The sequence below is a fragment of the Notothenia coriiceps genome, unplaced genomic scaffold, assembly GCF_000735185.1.
Source record: "Notothenia coriiceps isolate Sejong01 unplaced genomic scaffold, NC01 NC01_scaffold00037250, whole genome shotgun sequence".
Taxonomy (NCBI): domain Eukaryota; kingdom Metazoa; phylum Chordata; class Actinopteri; order Perciformes; family Nototheniidae; genus Notothenia; species Notothenia coriiceps.
In genome coordinates, this window is record NW_011369951.1 from 7,097,793 (window position 1) to 7,111,065 (window position 13,273).

Sequence of the window (13,273 nt, forward strand, 5' to 3'; positions counted from 1 at the left end):
GGACCCAGAGACAGACTGAGGACCCCGTAGTTTTAATTGCTAGGGTCGGACTCCCGACCCTCTCCTAGTAAACCTGTGCGTGCGTGTTTTGAGGTTGGGTGAGAGGGAAGTGCAGAGCTGAAAATCCAAGTTCTTGGAGAGTGCAAGGAGGATCTGATGATTCACCAGTGTCCATGCGCGACAGGTCTCGAAGGATGATGACAGAGGAGAGGAGGCTGTTTAGCAGTGTGCAGTTTCTCCCCTCAGTGACATGGCAAGGAGGGCAGTTTCTGTGAGTGACCTGCCTTGAACTGGACATTCTTGAGATGTTTGGTGATAACCTCTAAGATGTTTTTGATAACCTTCTTAAGTGTTTTTGATAACATTGTTTAGAACATTATGCCTACTGTTTTAAAACGTTTTCAGCGGGACATTTATTTGGTTCCCAGATGTTTTCTGAAAGGAGATACTTTCTTTAAAACTTCTTAACATTCTGGTGATAACTTAAGATGTATCGAGCGCCATTGAGAACATGAATAGGACGTATAAACGGAAATTTGCATGCAATATTAATGGGCACAGATTTGCCTCCTCCTATTAATTCCTGTGTGAAACTAAAAAATAATTGTGGGTGAATATGGATGTAAAGTAAAACCACCCATCCACAAAGTGCATTTAACAAGATTTGAAAATCAACTCATTGAATGTAAAACGGATCTGCAAAATTATGCAAATAATTTCACAATAAACAAGATCTGTGAATGTCTCTTTAACATTGACAACTTTCGATCAGCGACACTGTGTCCTTTGTATTTGCATAACCAAAATGCGCTTGTGGGATCTCAAATCTCTGATTTATGGATTGGTTTTTTACACCAAAGATTTTGAGACAACTTCCGCCATCTAGATAGAGATAGATTCTAGTACTTTTAATCTTCCTGTTTTGGTGACATGGGATTAACTTCTGTCTAAATTTTTTGATTTGGTTTATGAAAGGATGAAAACTCTGAATAAAGTGTTACGGCAATTATGTTTTTCTTTCCCTATTCTCATATTCGCTTTTGTGCATGCTTGAGTTCTAGATCTTTTGCTTACATGTTTTTCTCGATTGCTCAACTTTTATTTTGTTTCATTTTTTTTTAAATCGTCAGTTCTTCAGAGAGCTAAAACATGCACTTCAAAACCACACACCCAGAGTGCAAACCCTTTTTTAAAATTTTCTTCTTGCTTGCTAAGTTTGGAAAGATCTGACTTCCAAACTGTAGTTGAAATTATTTCTTTTTACATATTGCGAGTACTTTTGGGCACTGAAGATTTATAAAACACTTCCATCATATGTGATGGTTTTGCCACCCAACTACACCATGCTGGAGCTAATCTAAACCAATTCCATCTTTGATGGGCCTATTCGTATAGGAGGTTTAACAGAGAAGATTTTGCTTGAGTTATACAGAAATATACAGTAACAGAAATACAAATGAGTTGTTGAAAAAACTCACTTTTATTCAAGATATCCATTGTGCATCATGCATCAGCCATATTAGCTTGCTTCGGTCTCTGCTAAGGGTGACTTGTTTTGCCAAAACCAGTTTGTAACTGCTGCTTCCTGTGTTTATTTTTGCGAAGAATCTTGTAACCTTTCCTCTTGCCATTCTTTTGTTTCTCTAACTTTTCTTTCTAGATAATACATCAATAATTATTTGTTGGTTGGTTTAGTTGTCTGTGTTTGCATAATAGGATTGTTTATCAACAGTAAATGGTTGCAGTTATTTTTTGTATCAGGTATAGTGTAAATTTTTTTTCTGCATACATGCTACAATTCAGTTATCAGTAATGATGTAAATTTTCAGAATTTTTAATTTTTAACAGTTCACCACAGTTAAATCTCTCTTTGATGTAATAGTTTCTTGAGTTATGATTACTGTATAAGTTCTTGGGAACTACCTGTTTTTTCAGCTAATGTGTTCCGATATACAGAGGGTCATATCCAGTTATTGTGTGGTCTTAGATTAGGTTTCTGAACCTCTGTCCAGCCTCTCTCATCGCAACATGGTTGAAACATTTCTTTTAGAGAGTACTCGTCTCCCTCCTCCTCATTCGCCCAGGTCTTCCCTCCTCTTCCTCTCACTCTCAGCTCAGCTCTTCTCCTTCCTCTCGCTTCCAATGTTGTTCATTGTTGGCCTGTAAGAAAGTACCACCTGTGGTATTTTTATTAGTGCTATCCTGATTTGATGTAGCCAAGCAAATGCAATCAGGGTGTTGGTCCAGGTGGAGTGTTTTCTTGATCATTCGGTCCATGTGTCAGGGCATTTTGAATATCAGTGTTTTAAACCCACAACGAGTGATTTATGTCAGTTATGGTGTACTTTTACATGGAGAAACGTGTGGCAGTGGTTTTGCAAAAAGTGCATGTGATTTGCAAATCTGTGTGAAAAGCGTGAAACTTTTAGAGCCGATGTTTTCTTTTGAGTGTCAGTTAAATATTTGCTTATGTACTTATTTAGTGTGTTAGCAAATCGAGAAAACTGTAATAGAGAGTATTCTTCTTGTCCACCGTCTCGTCCTCCAAGCTCTAAACCTCTAGTCTCATTATTCTCCTCCGTCCTCTCCACCCCAGCCTTCTCTTCTCTTGCTTCATTTGGCTCCTTTTTGCTGTAAGAGGTTATACTTGTGTTCCTTTTTTTAGTTTTAACATCTGATTGATGAGCAACCATATGCAATCAGGTGGGTTTGGTCAGGGTGACGGGTTTCTTGACATTGGTCCATGTGTGAGGCATTTTGAATATAGTGGTTAAACAGCTAACTACGTGACTTTATGTCAGATTCCTGTTCTTACGTGGAGAACGTGTGCTGTGGTTTGCAAAGTGCCATGTGGTTGAAAATTGTGTGAAAAGCTGAAAACGTGTTTAGAGTTTTATGTATAATTTTTGTGTGTTAGAATCCGAGAAAACTGTAATTGGTTACCATTGGTGATTCTAAATTAAATTGGATCATCTTTTCTTCATTAACCGTGTGTCAAAATGTGATGTGCATGTTAATAATTAGAGAGTTTCCATGAGTTTTAACAGATAATAAGCCAGTGACGGTGAGTCAGACCTCTTTGCATTGCACTCCCAGCCACAGCCATCATATGGTCAAGTTGTTCTCTAAATAAAAGCAAGTTGGACACGATCATCTGTCCATTGGTTTGCTTTGTGGTTTAGATTAATTCAGCATCAGCCACATTCCAAGAGTTCTATAAAGTTAATCAACAGATGTCCTTTTCGTCTTAAATATTAACCAGCTTTTGATTGCATACAATTAACTCGAGCGATACTGTGATGCATCGTCTTCAACAATTATATTTCAGATGTTTTTCTGTTATTGCGATGGAAGTTCTGGGCGCCTTGGGTGTTTCATTAGTGGTAAAGATCAGGCTAGGAGTAACGGATCTCGAAAAAGAAAGGTTAATGTATTCCTTATAGTTACATACAATAAAAAATTATTAACATAATTTTTTTACATTTGTAAACACAGGATTATTAGCAGTATTACAGCTTTATGGTCTTTCACTTTCTTTGGTTAATTTGTTGTTTTTATTCAGTAAAGTGACCATATGTTCAAAAATGTGTAGGTGTGCTTAACTGTGGTGTATTAAACTAAAACCGACCATTTTCGTGGCTCATATTATTGTGCTTTTTACTATAGTACTGTGCCATCATGTGTTAATTGTTGGTGTATGTTAGTTGAGGATACGCTGAATAGCTTCATAGAAGGGGCTTCTGTTAAAGGGGGCTATATGCCTTTATGTGAGCTGTTACTTCTGTAGTGTGTTTTAGTTTTTACGTGATAGGGCTCAATAAGCAGCACATTTAAGTGTCACCAGTTAACCAATCAAGCAGTTGGACGCTGGTTTCAGACAGAGGGTGACAAGAGGTGCTGCAGCACAGGCAGTATGAGGAAAATAAAGAGCTTTTTGAACATTAAAGCATGGAGACATGTCACAGTAGAGGTACTACATACTAATAACCTGAAAATCAGCAGAATAGGGCCCCTTTAATAAAATCTAAATATCTTGGGTTCTTCTTTTCTAAGGTTCCATTGTTCCTACATAATACACTTAAGAAAAAAACATCTCATTGATATTTATTTTCTATATATTTGCATTGCATTTGATATTGATGTGTTCCAAAAACAGAAAGTTATCAGGTTACATTACTTTTATTTTGTGATACTCAGATTACATTACTGATTACATTTGTTTTTTACAGGTACATTGTAATTATAATAAATAATAGATTTAATTTGTTAGCGCTTTTACAGGTGCTCAAAGACGCTTTACAGATATAGTGAAGAGAAAAGAAAAGAAAGGAACAACAAATAAATATATAGTTAAAGTTAAAGTCAAATAATACAAAAACAATCACACATTAAAAGCCAGATTGAAGAGGTGAGTTTTTGTGACCCCCCCCCCACCCCAGGGCTGATGTATCATGATACCATTTGTCATTGTCCTTCAGTTAGCTCATCTCTGACCTGCTATTAACCCAGTGACTTTCCCCTCTACCCTCTTAATCATCATTTCCATTTGTAAAATGAGTTTTTACTGTGTCACCCAGAGTTTGAGATGAGACAGCCAAGGGGAAAAAGTTCTTGTGGCTTTTGGCAGACGTTGCTTCTCATAAATAACTTTTCACTAAGATGTTTACACAGAAGCCCTGGAGCTGCTCTATAGCTTGAAAACAAGACTCATTATAAACGCATTTGTCCCCAACACTAAACCAGTAATAAGAACAGCGTAAATTACCTTCAGCACTAATTTTCAAAACAAGGTCCTTTAATCATATATAGTATTTCAAGGGTACAGAAACATGTTTTCATTAAATATTAAAGATGCACCAGGCCTGAGCATTAACTAAAGAGATTAATATGTACATGCCTTTATTACAATTTGCAATAACTCAACACAAGAAACAACAACATACACTTACACTTACATGTTTTTCTTATTGGAAAGCAATACAGGTGATCTGCTAAACCTGACCGTTTCTAAAGCAAAAACGTTATACATTTAGAATTACTACTACTTGAAATTTATGTTTAAATGCTTGCAAGGCACATTTGTACTCAGCTGCGCCACTGGTTATAAATACCATATATAAACCATTACCTCATGTTATAACACGGCTTGGTTGAATACTTGATTCTGATTGGTCAATTTAGACATTCCAGAGCTTGTTAATTTTCAAACGTCTGCTAAGGTAGACCTTTGCTAAGGAGGATCAAGGGACTTTGTGCAGTCATATCAATCCACAGAAAGAAGTCCGGTCAATTACATGTCAGCTGTGGACAAAAAACATGGAATACTTTTTTAATATTGTGGAGAGCACAAAACTTTGGACTCATGATGGCTAAACTGTCCCCAGTAGAGAAAATAAAAACAGAGCAAGAGAACGAAAGAGGTTAAAAGACAGAGCGCGTCAGAGAAATCCAAATGCCATAAAAGATTGCATTCATTTCCATTCTTATTTTTCCAGTGTGATAGCTGTCAAACAGAAGTTAAATCCATTTCTCACTTAGTCTAACAATGTACTTAACCCACTAAAAGGATTTATTCTCAAATAATCTAGAAATTACGTTGTTAAAACAATAATCATCTCTCTCGTTCAGATTAATGCGGTCGTTTGTTTTTTCTTCTTTACGAAACACCGCTTTGTCAAATTATCTGTTTGGATTGCCGTACGTAGCTGTCCAATATGGTGGACCAACTCGCGCTTGCGCAGTGCAAATCGGGCAGACATGCAAATCGGGTAATCACGCGGTCAATGGAAAATAAATGTGAACAGACTTGGACAGTTACAGAAAACCTCGATCCGCGCTGCCGCCATTTTAAGTTACATTGCTGTTACGCCGCTCCAGGTTTTGGTACGCAGTGGGACAGAATATTTTTTCTTAGCGAAAGCAATACGATCATTTTTTAAATCAACCAAATATTTTTAAATCATTTTTGTCAGTCAAGTTGTTGGTATAATTAGTAGAAAGTTGTGTAATAAGCGGGATAATATACAGCCAGGTGGTCATTAATTTAAAAAAAACGACACAGTGACCAAGTTCCCAAAGTGAAGATCATTTGGGGGGCCTTACATCACTTTTCACCCATTACACTTTCCTAGAGAAATGCTCTTTTTTATACAGGATCAGGGGTGGACTGGTGGGCTGGCCATCGGGACGTTCGGGACGAATCCCGATGGGCCGGTAGGACGATGTGGGCCGGTCGGATAAGACACTAGCACCGTCCGTCCGTCCGTCCGTCGACAATTCACTAGCAGTATATACTTGCGGCACCGAGGTGGGCCGGTCGGATAAGTCAATAGTACCCCCCCGTCAACAATTTACTAGCGGTAATTACTTGCGGTACCGAGGTGGGCCGGTCGAGAGTCTCGGGCTGATTTGTAGTCCCAGTCCGCCCCTGTACAGGATACATAGACATTTATTCTTTAATACGAAAATCTTCATAACAAGCCAGCCTGGAATTTTTTTGCTCCACAATATACACAATAAATACATTTATCATGTACAACAACAGTTAGCCATACACAATCGCAGGGAGAAAATGCAAACGCCAGACGGTAAGGATTAAACCCTTCTTGGTGTCAGGCGTCAGTTCTAACTACTGTACGCAATTTGGAATGTTGAGACAGTCGATGGGTTGTATTTCCATGAATAACAATGCTGTTGTATCATTTATATGATAATTTCATTGTTCACTGGAACATTGGCGCCAAGAGAGGTCGATCTCATCCTACTGTATCTCATCACTTTTTGCACTTCATTTCGTCCTATAGGTCCTCTCTCTAATAGGTTTTGAGTTACTGTATATATTTCTGCAGACTGGAGGACTGTCCCGGAGCTTAGCTTGTTTTTTCTGAAGTGCACCTCATGAGGCTTGTCAAGTAGCCTTTGGTTGTATCTATATGGGAAAACATCTGTTCAGCGCCATGTAACATTCTCTACCATACCACTTAGAGGGTAATAACCTTCAGTTTCAGGACCTTTCCCATTAGACTTTTAATCATGTGGTACTCAAGTACAGATAAGTGGTGTATAACAGAAGAAAAAAAAGTGGAATGCCGCAAGCGAGGCAAGGTTTCGCTTAGAAAATAATGAATGCAGGCCCATTGTCCTGGAAGATGTTAATGTCGTGGAGAAATATTGGTCAAATATAATCAGTTTCGTGAGCTTGAAAACAATTGATGGGTATGCCAAGCCATGGCAACAGCAATCTCTATGACTTCAGACTGTAACTCTTACTCATTGAGTCATTGTTTTTAGACTTGCTTGCATTGGTGTTGATATTGGGAGGCTGGAATGATCCTCCTTGCTCATAGCGTGACAGACAGACATTGGTTTAGCCGACCCTTCTTGTTTCATTCAACACACTCTGTTAAATTGTTGTTCTGAATTCCTAACCTCAAGGTTGATTGCTCTTATGTCGCTTGGGCTTCATCTAAATTAAATGTAATGTAATGTAACCAATGTGTTCAATTATTTTTTCTTAATAGCAGGATATATGTGAAAAAATATTTTAGCCTCTGATAAAATTCAAATTGTGCGTAAGGGGAATTGATTTTACCATTTCACCAGGGAAGGAGAGCTTTAAATATTTCAGAGGTCAATAGATTTCCCGATCAATACCGGGTAATTATTGTTAAAGCAAACCCTACCTTCAGATGAGCTTTAATTATTCTTGCTGTACATTCTTCAAGTCTCTTAGCTCTACTAGTGGTGTGTTGGTGATGCTGGTAGCTTAAAATGAGATCTGGCAATGATGGCGTATAGGTCATAAAATCCATACATTTGTCCAAACTAAACCATTCAATGACCCTTTATTCCCTGTAGGCCAAGTATCTGCACTTCTCTACTCCCAGATCTTAATTGATCACCTATCCATGTATACAGTTCTTGAATTTCCATTGCCAAAACTAAGTACTGCTGGGCATTTTCTCACTCAAGGTGCTGCGTTGGGTCATCTGTTGGCTGAAGCGTGCGGGCAAGCTGTTATGATAACAAGTAACGTGACTGAACATTTCTCTGAACCTGGTGGACATGAGGTTGTAGAGGACGGGGTTGATGGCAGAGCTCAGGTAGAAGAAGACCCCGGAGACGATGTGGACGACCTCGAAGACCTGGAGGTGCTGCTCGGACGAGGGATCAATGTAGCTCCACATCAGGCGGTCCACATGGAAGGGGGCCCAGCAAAGTCCGAACACAATCACCAGCACACCTGAGAAGGCCAGATGGATAGTGTAAGGGATTAATGGTCAAATGGGGAGATACAAATGGTATACACTGTAATACTCCTGGACCATAAACTGTAACCTATACAGTAGCCACTTTGACCTCACACAGTTGTTTATGGACTCACATTTTGAAGTTTATGGACTAACATTTTGAAGCACTAAGATGGGCATTTTCATCACCACCATCTTAATTATTTGGTGCCAGAAGTAACCATATTTGAACAGGAAGATAGAACTGGAGAATACCATGTAAGCTCAAACTAGCGCTAGCTAGTTAACTTGGATAGCACGGTACGTTCTTATTTCTTGATAACTCTAATAGTGTTTGGGAATGTTTTGCTAGGGAAAAACATGCTGAAAACAAAACAAAAAGTGTTGGTATTGATCTGTCAATCATAATGTAACAAGACAACAAAGCACATCCCACTTGAACCACAATTGAATGAACATCAGCCCTTTTTGAAGAAAGCTTGATTATAGACTTCTATACAATCTGAATTATTTTTGCAACCAGTAGAGTTGCCCTGTGTTGGCCATTAAAATAATACAGGTTTAAGGCAACGTGTCATTGGCCTCACTTTTCAGAATCAGAGGTTGTCCTGGACATTACAGTATTTCAATCATACTGTCAATCCAAGCATTTAACCGACTGCAAGACATAGCTTGGACAGATGGACATGTTACAAAAAATATAGCCTTTAAAGAATATCTTCATATGGGAACAATGGGTGTAAAGACTTACGCACACGCAGATATGGTGAATTGAATTTCAGTTTGTTTCTATTTAGCAACATTGAATCAAGCAACATAAAATGAAACCCACACAGCATTTTGGTGACTTGCAGGTTGCGTCTGCTCAGTTTCTGCTTGTGGGACCTGGAGAGACTTTCCGGTCCAAAGCTTGTGTCCACCACAGTCATCAACCTGTCCCTCTGCAGCCGCACACCAATGATCAGGTAGAGGATGCTGATTATCATCATGGGGAGCAGGAAGAAAACCAACGTGGAAATCAGGATGATGAGGTTGTACACCCAGGTGGGCTTAATCACATCTGTGGATGGAGATGTAACACATAGATGTGTTAGTCAGCTCAAGGACCCAGGTGTACCATGGTCATTATAGCTTCATACATTACTTAACCAGTTGGCCCTTATAAGAAAGCAGCATGACTCCAAATCCTTTGGGAATTGACTTACTTTTCGCTAAGCGTCATTAGCAGGCTGATGTTTCAGATTTTCTTTACCACTACCTGATAAAGGGAATTTGTTACAGATATTCATGGAGGCCAGGGGATACACGCTATGTTTTCAATATTTTATCATCAAATGTGTTACAGACATTAATGTTGCCCATACAATGTACTTTAATGTCTTCAATGATCTTTCCCTGGTTGATTCACCTGTGATTGTTTATTTATTTTCTGTTAAAATATCATATAATCTTCTTCCTCAAAGGATCAATGGTAAAGACTTTTGGGACCATCTGACATTTCATTTGCACAATCATTAGTTCAACATTTAAATGTGTCCAATAATATTTGGTAGAAATAAGCTGTACTCTCTTCTAAGTGCAGTCACCACATGATACCATGCTAATGCTAACACAAATTTGTAAAAATAGCACCAAAACTAATCTAGATGAATAAATGTATACGTACGGCAGATAGCAGATCGGGGGAACTCTCGTCCAAACCATGAAGGCAGCACCACCATGCCATGCAGACTAGTGTTTGGCACAGCACACAGCATGGAAAGCACCCACAGCATGAAGATGACCCTCTTTACGTGAGCCCGTGTGGTCATGTGTTTGACCTTGAGGGGGTGCACCACCGCCATGTAGCGCTCCACGCTCAGCGCTGTAACATTAAGGATGGAGGCGAAGCAGACAGTCTCAAATAAGAAGGTTTTAAAGTAGCAACCGCCCTCCCCGAGCAGGAAGGGGTAGTTCTGCCACATTTCGTAGAGCTCTAATGGCATGCCCAGCAGCAGCACCAGCAGGTCAGAGACTGCCAGGCTCATCAGGTAGTAGTTGGTGGGCGTCTGCATCACCCTGTTGCGCAAAATCACAGTGCAGGTGAGAGAATTGCCCAGTACGCCCACCATAAAGATGATAAGGTAGGTGACACAGACAGGAAGGAACACAGGGGACCTGACCGGGCCCAGATGCATGGATAGGTACTCCTCCTCGCTTAAACACATGTAATACAGATCCTGAGCAGTAGCCTTAGCCAACAACCAGGAGATATTCATCCCACACACCACAGAAGCGTCGGGGCAGCCCACGCCACTGAGGACTGTGGCATCAGATGTGAAAAGAGCAGTGTGGGAGCAGTTACGCTGCAGCATTTTGTTGATTGACCGGAAGGTAAATTGGCTTCTAAACCTAATGGAGAGAAGAGAAAGGGTGACTTTAAATAATACCTCCACACATTGTTCACATGATGTGTAGTTTACTCATTACATTCCAAAAGATAATGACTTGTTTGGCTCTAGGTGGAAAAATGTTTGAGGGCAATACGATTTTGGATCGGTTCCCACTGCTGACTTTCAGACTTTCTCTCAAACTATTTATCAGCAGTTGTTTTGGGTTGGGGTGTTTCTTATGACTGTATGTATTCTTTGCAGCAGTATTAGTTTCAGAAAATGTAATGTCAAACTGTTGCCAACATCTTTGTAGCTACCAAAATATCTCCCCAAGGCATAAAACCCTAACCCTAACTCTATATGCAAACAGATGAGTTCACATACTTCTGGTACCAAGCAGCTCTTGGTATAGCTTCTATTAGAGAAACTGTTCTCATAAGTCCAAGCAACTTCAAGCCAAAAAACCTTTTAACACCTTTTAACATATAAAGAAAGAAAGGATTTGTAGAATGTTCTTGCTAACTTAATAACAATGCTGTCCCTCAGAATGTTAAACAGTCCCCACATTTGAGATGAATAAAGTCTTCTAATCCAATCTAATGTTGTCTTATCCAGAGTCTATTTTCAGCAGAACACAGCCTCTTGAGACTCTTTTGTTTAGATTATAGAAAGGATTAGTCTTCTATTCACCAGCCTACAGAGTTATAAAGATAATTTCATGTCACAAACAAACACAAAACGTACCTGCAGTTTATGAGCTCCTTATGGGCTAAGGATGGAGACAATTTGAAGAAATGTGAGAAGATGAGTGAACATCATATTTCTTCTGCATCCTGGACGTAATTTTTCCAGCACTTCTTGACTGCTTTGGTGCTTCAGTGCGTCACAGCTGCTTGACTTCCAGTATTTGAGCGCTGATGTTCACCCACCTCTTACTCTCTCCCCTCTCCCTATCCCTCGCTCCCTCTCCCTCTCTTGTTTTTGCCCCCACCATTAACCGCCTTCTTCATCTTTCTCTTTCATGTAATTCAACTTCTTTGATTTTTTTTCTTTCACTTTTTCACACACACACACACACACACACACACACACACACACACACACACATGCACACAGCACCCAGGCACACACACACACACACACACACACACACACACACACACACACACACACACACACACACACACACACACACACACACACACACAGATTAACAAGCATAGACTATTTATTGTCATTCTCCATTCTGTTATTCTACTTTTCCCATTGAATTCGGGATTTCTATGAACCCATAACCCATAACCTGTGTGTGTGTGTGTGTGTGTGTGTGTGTGTGTGTGTGTGTGTGTGTTGTGTGTGTGTGTGTGTGTGTGTGTGTGTGTGTGTGTGTGTGTGTGTGTGTGTGTGTGTGTTAGGGCTGCACGATTTTGGGAACAAATCAAATTGCAATTTTTCTGACAAATATTGCGATTGCGATTCGATTTGCGATATCTGTTTTTAAGCGACCCAACGGAAGTTTATTGTAAAATGCGGCCATATCTCCGGCTAGGAAGGTTGTATCAACGTGCTCCCGTTTCTAGCACCCCCGCAGCCCGAGCTATGAGCGAAATAACTATACTTCCGTTGGGTTGCTTTAAAGTCAAGCTTCAGTTTAAGATTCACCCTTTAATAGATGTTAAACATGTGATGGAGCATTACTAACCTGACTCAGATGGTTTGTTTCACCAAACCATCTAGGAACGCTCCATTGGAAGCCATTTGGAAAGGGCAGGCACTTTAAAAAAGACTTGGCTCCAACAATAAATAAAAATGAAATAAAGATTTTAAATATGAAATTTGTATTGTTCATGAAATCAAACTCTCGCTTGCATGTTTAGAAATTGCAGACATTTTAAATTGTAATTATTATAATACTTACTTACATAAATGGATCCAGCTTAATCTTTACACCTTTTTCCATCACATCGGCAGTGACACTCGTCAGGAAAAGAAAACCAAGGTAACAATATCCCAATGTGTTAACAGCTGAGTGCGTCATGTAATTCGGTACTTCTTTCTGAACAAAATGTACAGTATGTGAGTCACCAGGTGCGATATCATGTTCGGACATTAGGAAGTAGGCTAATATTTAAATCAGATCAACCAAAAGCTTTATTAATAGGAAAGAGCTCTTCTATTCATGCAAGTGTACATTGGAGAGATGAATAAATATGTGACATGCTGAATTTGTTCACCTAATAGATGAGCCGAGTAGGAATCATCCTTTGCACTGCAAAGTAAAGACAGGAAAGATGCGACCGGGGCATTGTGTGTCCAATAAATCATCAACAGAACTTCTGTCACAGAGCGAAGGAGTCACAGTTATGGTCTGCTGAACACACTTGCTGAATGACTGCGTCTCGTACCCCCACCACCTTATTTCTCTGCAGGCCTCAGTGGTGTTCAGCTTTTATTGCCAATGCAGGGGCTCCAACATGTCCCCGGCAGGACATTAACATGTTCTCATTGGTGTCTCCATGAGTCAGATAATAATTGGCCTTGCCAGACGGAACTAGAAAAAAGAGACCCCATCAACATCATGTTTAGTCTATTATATGGAGGACAAGAGCAGCCAAATTAAACAAATAAATACTAGCTAAATACCATTATGTG

At 39.6% G+C, this 13,273-nt stretch overlaps 2 protein-coding genes across 2 annotated transcripts in view; one reads left to right on the forward strand and one right to left on the reverse strand.

Annotated features, from left to right (window-relative positions):
- cemip2 (cell migration inducing hyaluronidase 2) overlaps nt 1–7,893 on the forward strand; it is a 22,440-nt gene extending 14,547 nt beyond the window's left edge. Inside the window, exon 8 of the mRNA XM_010796649.1 lies at nt 7,858–7,893. Coding sequence (XP_010794951.1) covers nt 7,858–7,893 — 36 coding nt within the window. The remainder of the gene's footprint in view (nt 1–7,857) is intronic.
- A 47-nt stretch (nt 7,894–7,940) lies between these two features.
- On the reverse strand, nt 7,941–10,603 carry LOC104967233 (neuromedin-U receptor 1-like). Its single transcript, XM_010796650.1, has 3 exons — nt 9,916–10,603; nt 9,082–9,309; nt 7,941–8,242 (listed from the first exon to the last, which is right to left on the reverse strand). Exons 1-3 carry the CDS (start codon nt 10,601–10,603, stop codon nt 7,941–7,943), a joined length of 1,218 nt encoding a protein of 405 aa, XP_010794952.1.
- Nucleotides 10,604–13,273: the final 2,670 nt, after the last annotated feature.

Bases quoted from the DNA above. Each gene is read 5' to 3' on its own strand.
- LOC104967233 (XM_010796650.1), bottom strand. From the start codon at position 10,603: ATGCTGCAGCGTAACTGCTCCCACACTGCTCTTTTCACATCTGATGCC. The intron at 9,310-9,915 runs GTACGTATACAT...CTCCATCCACAG, and splicing joins CCCCCGATCTGCTATCTGCC to ATGTGATTAAGCCCACCTGG. The intron at 8,243-9,081 runs GTGGGTTTCATT...TGGCCTTCTCAG, and splicing joins GCAAGTCACCAAAATGCTGT to GTGTGCTGGTGATTGTGTTC.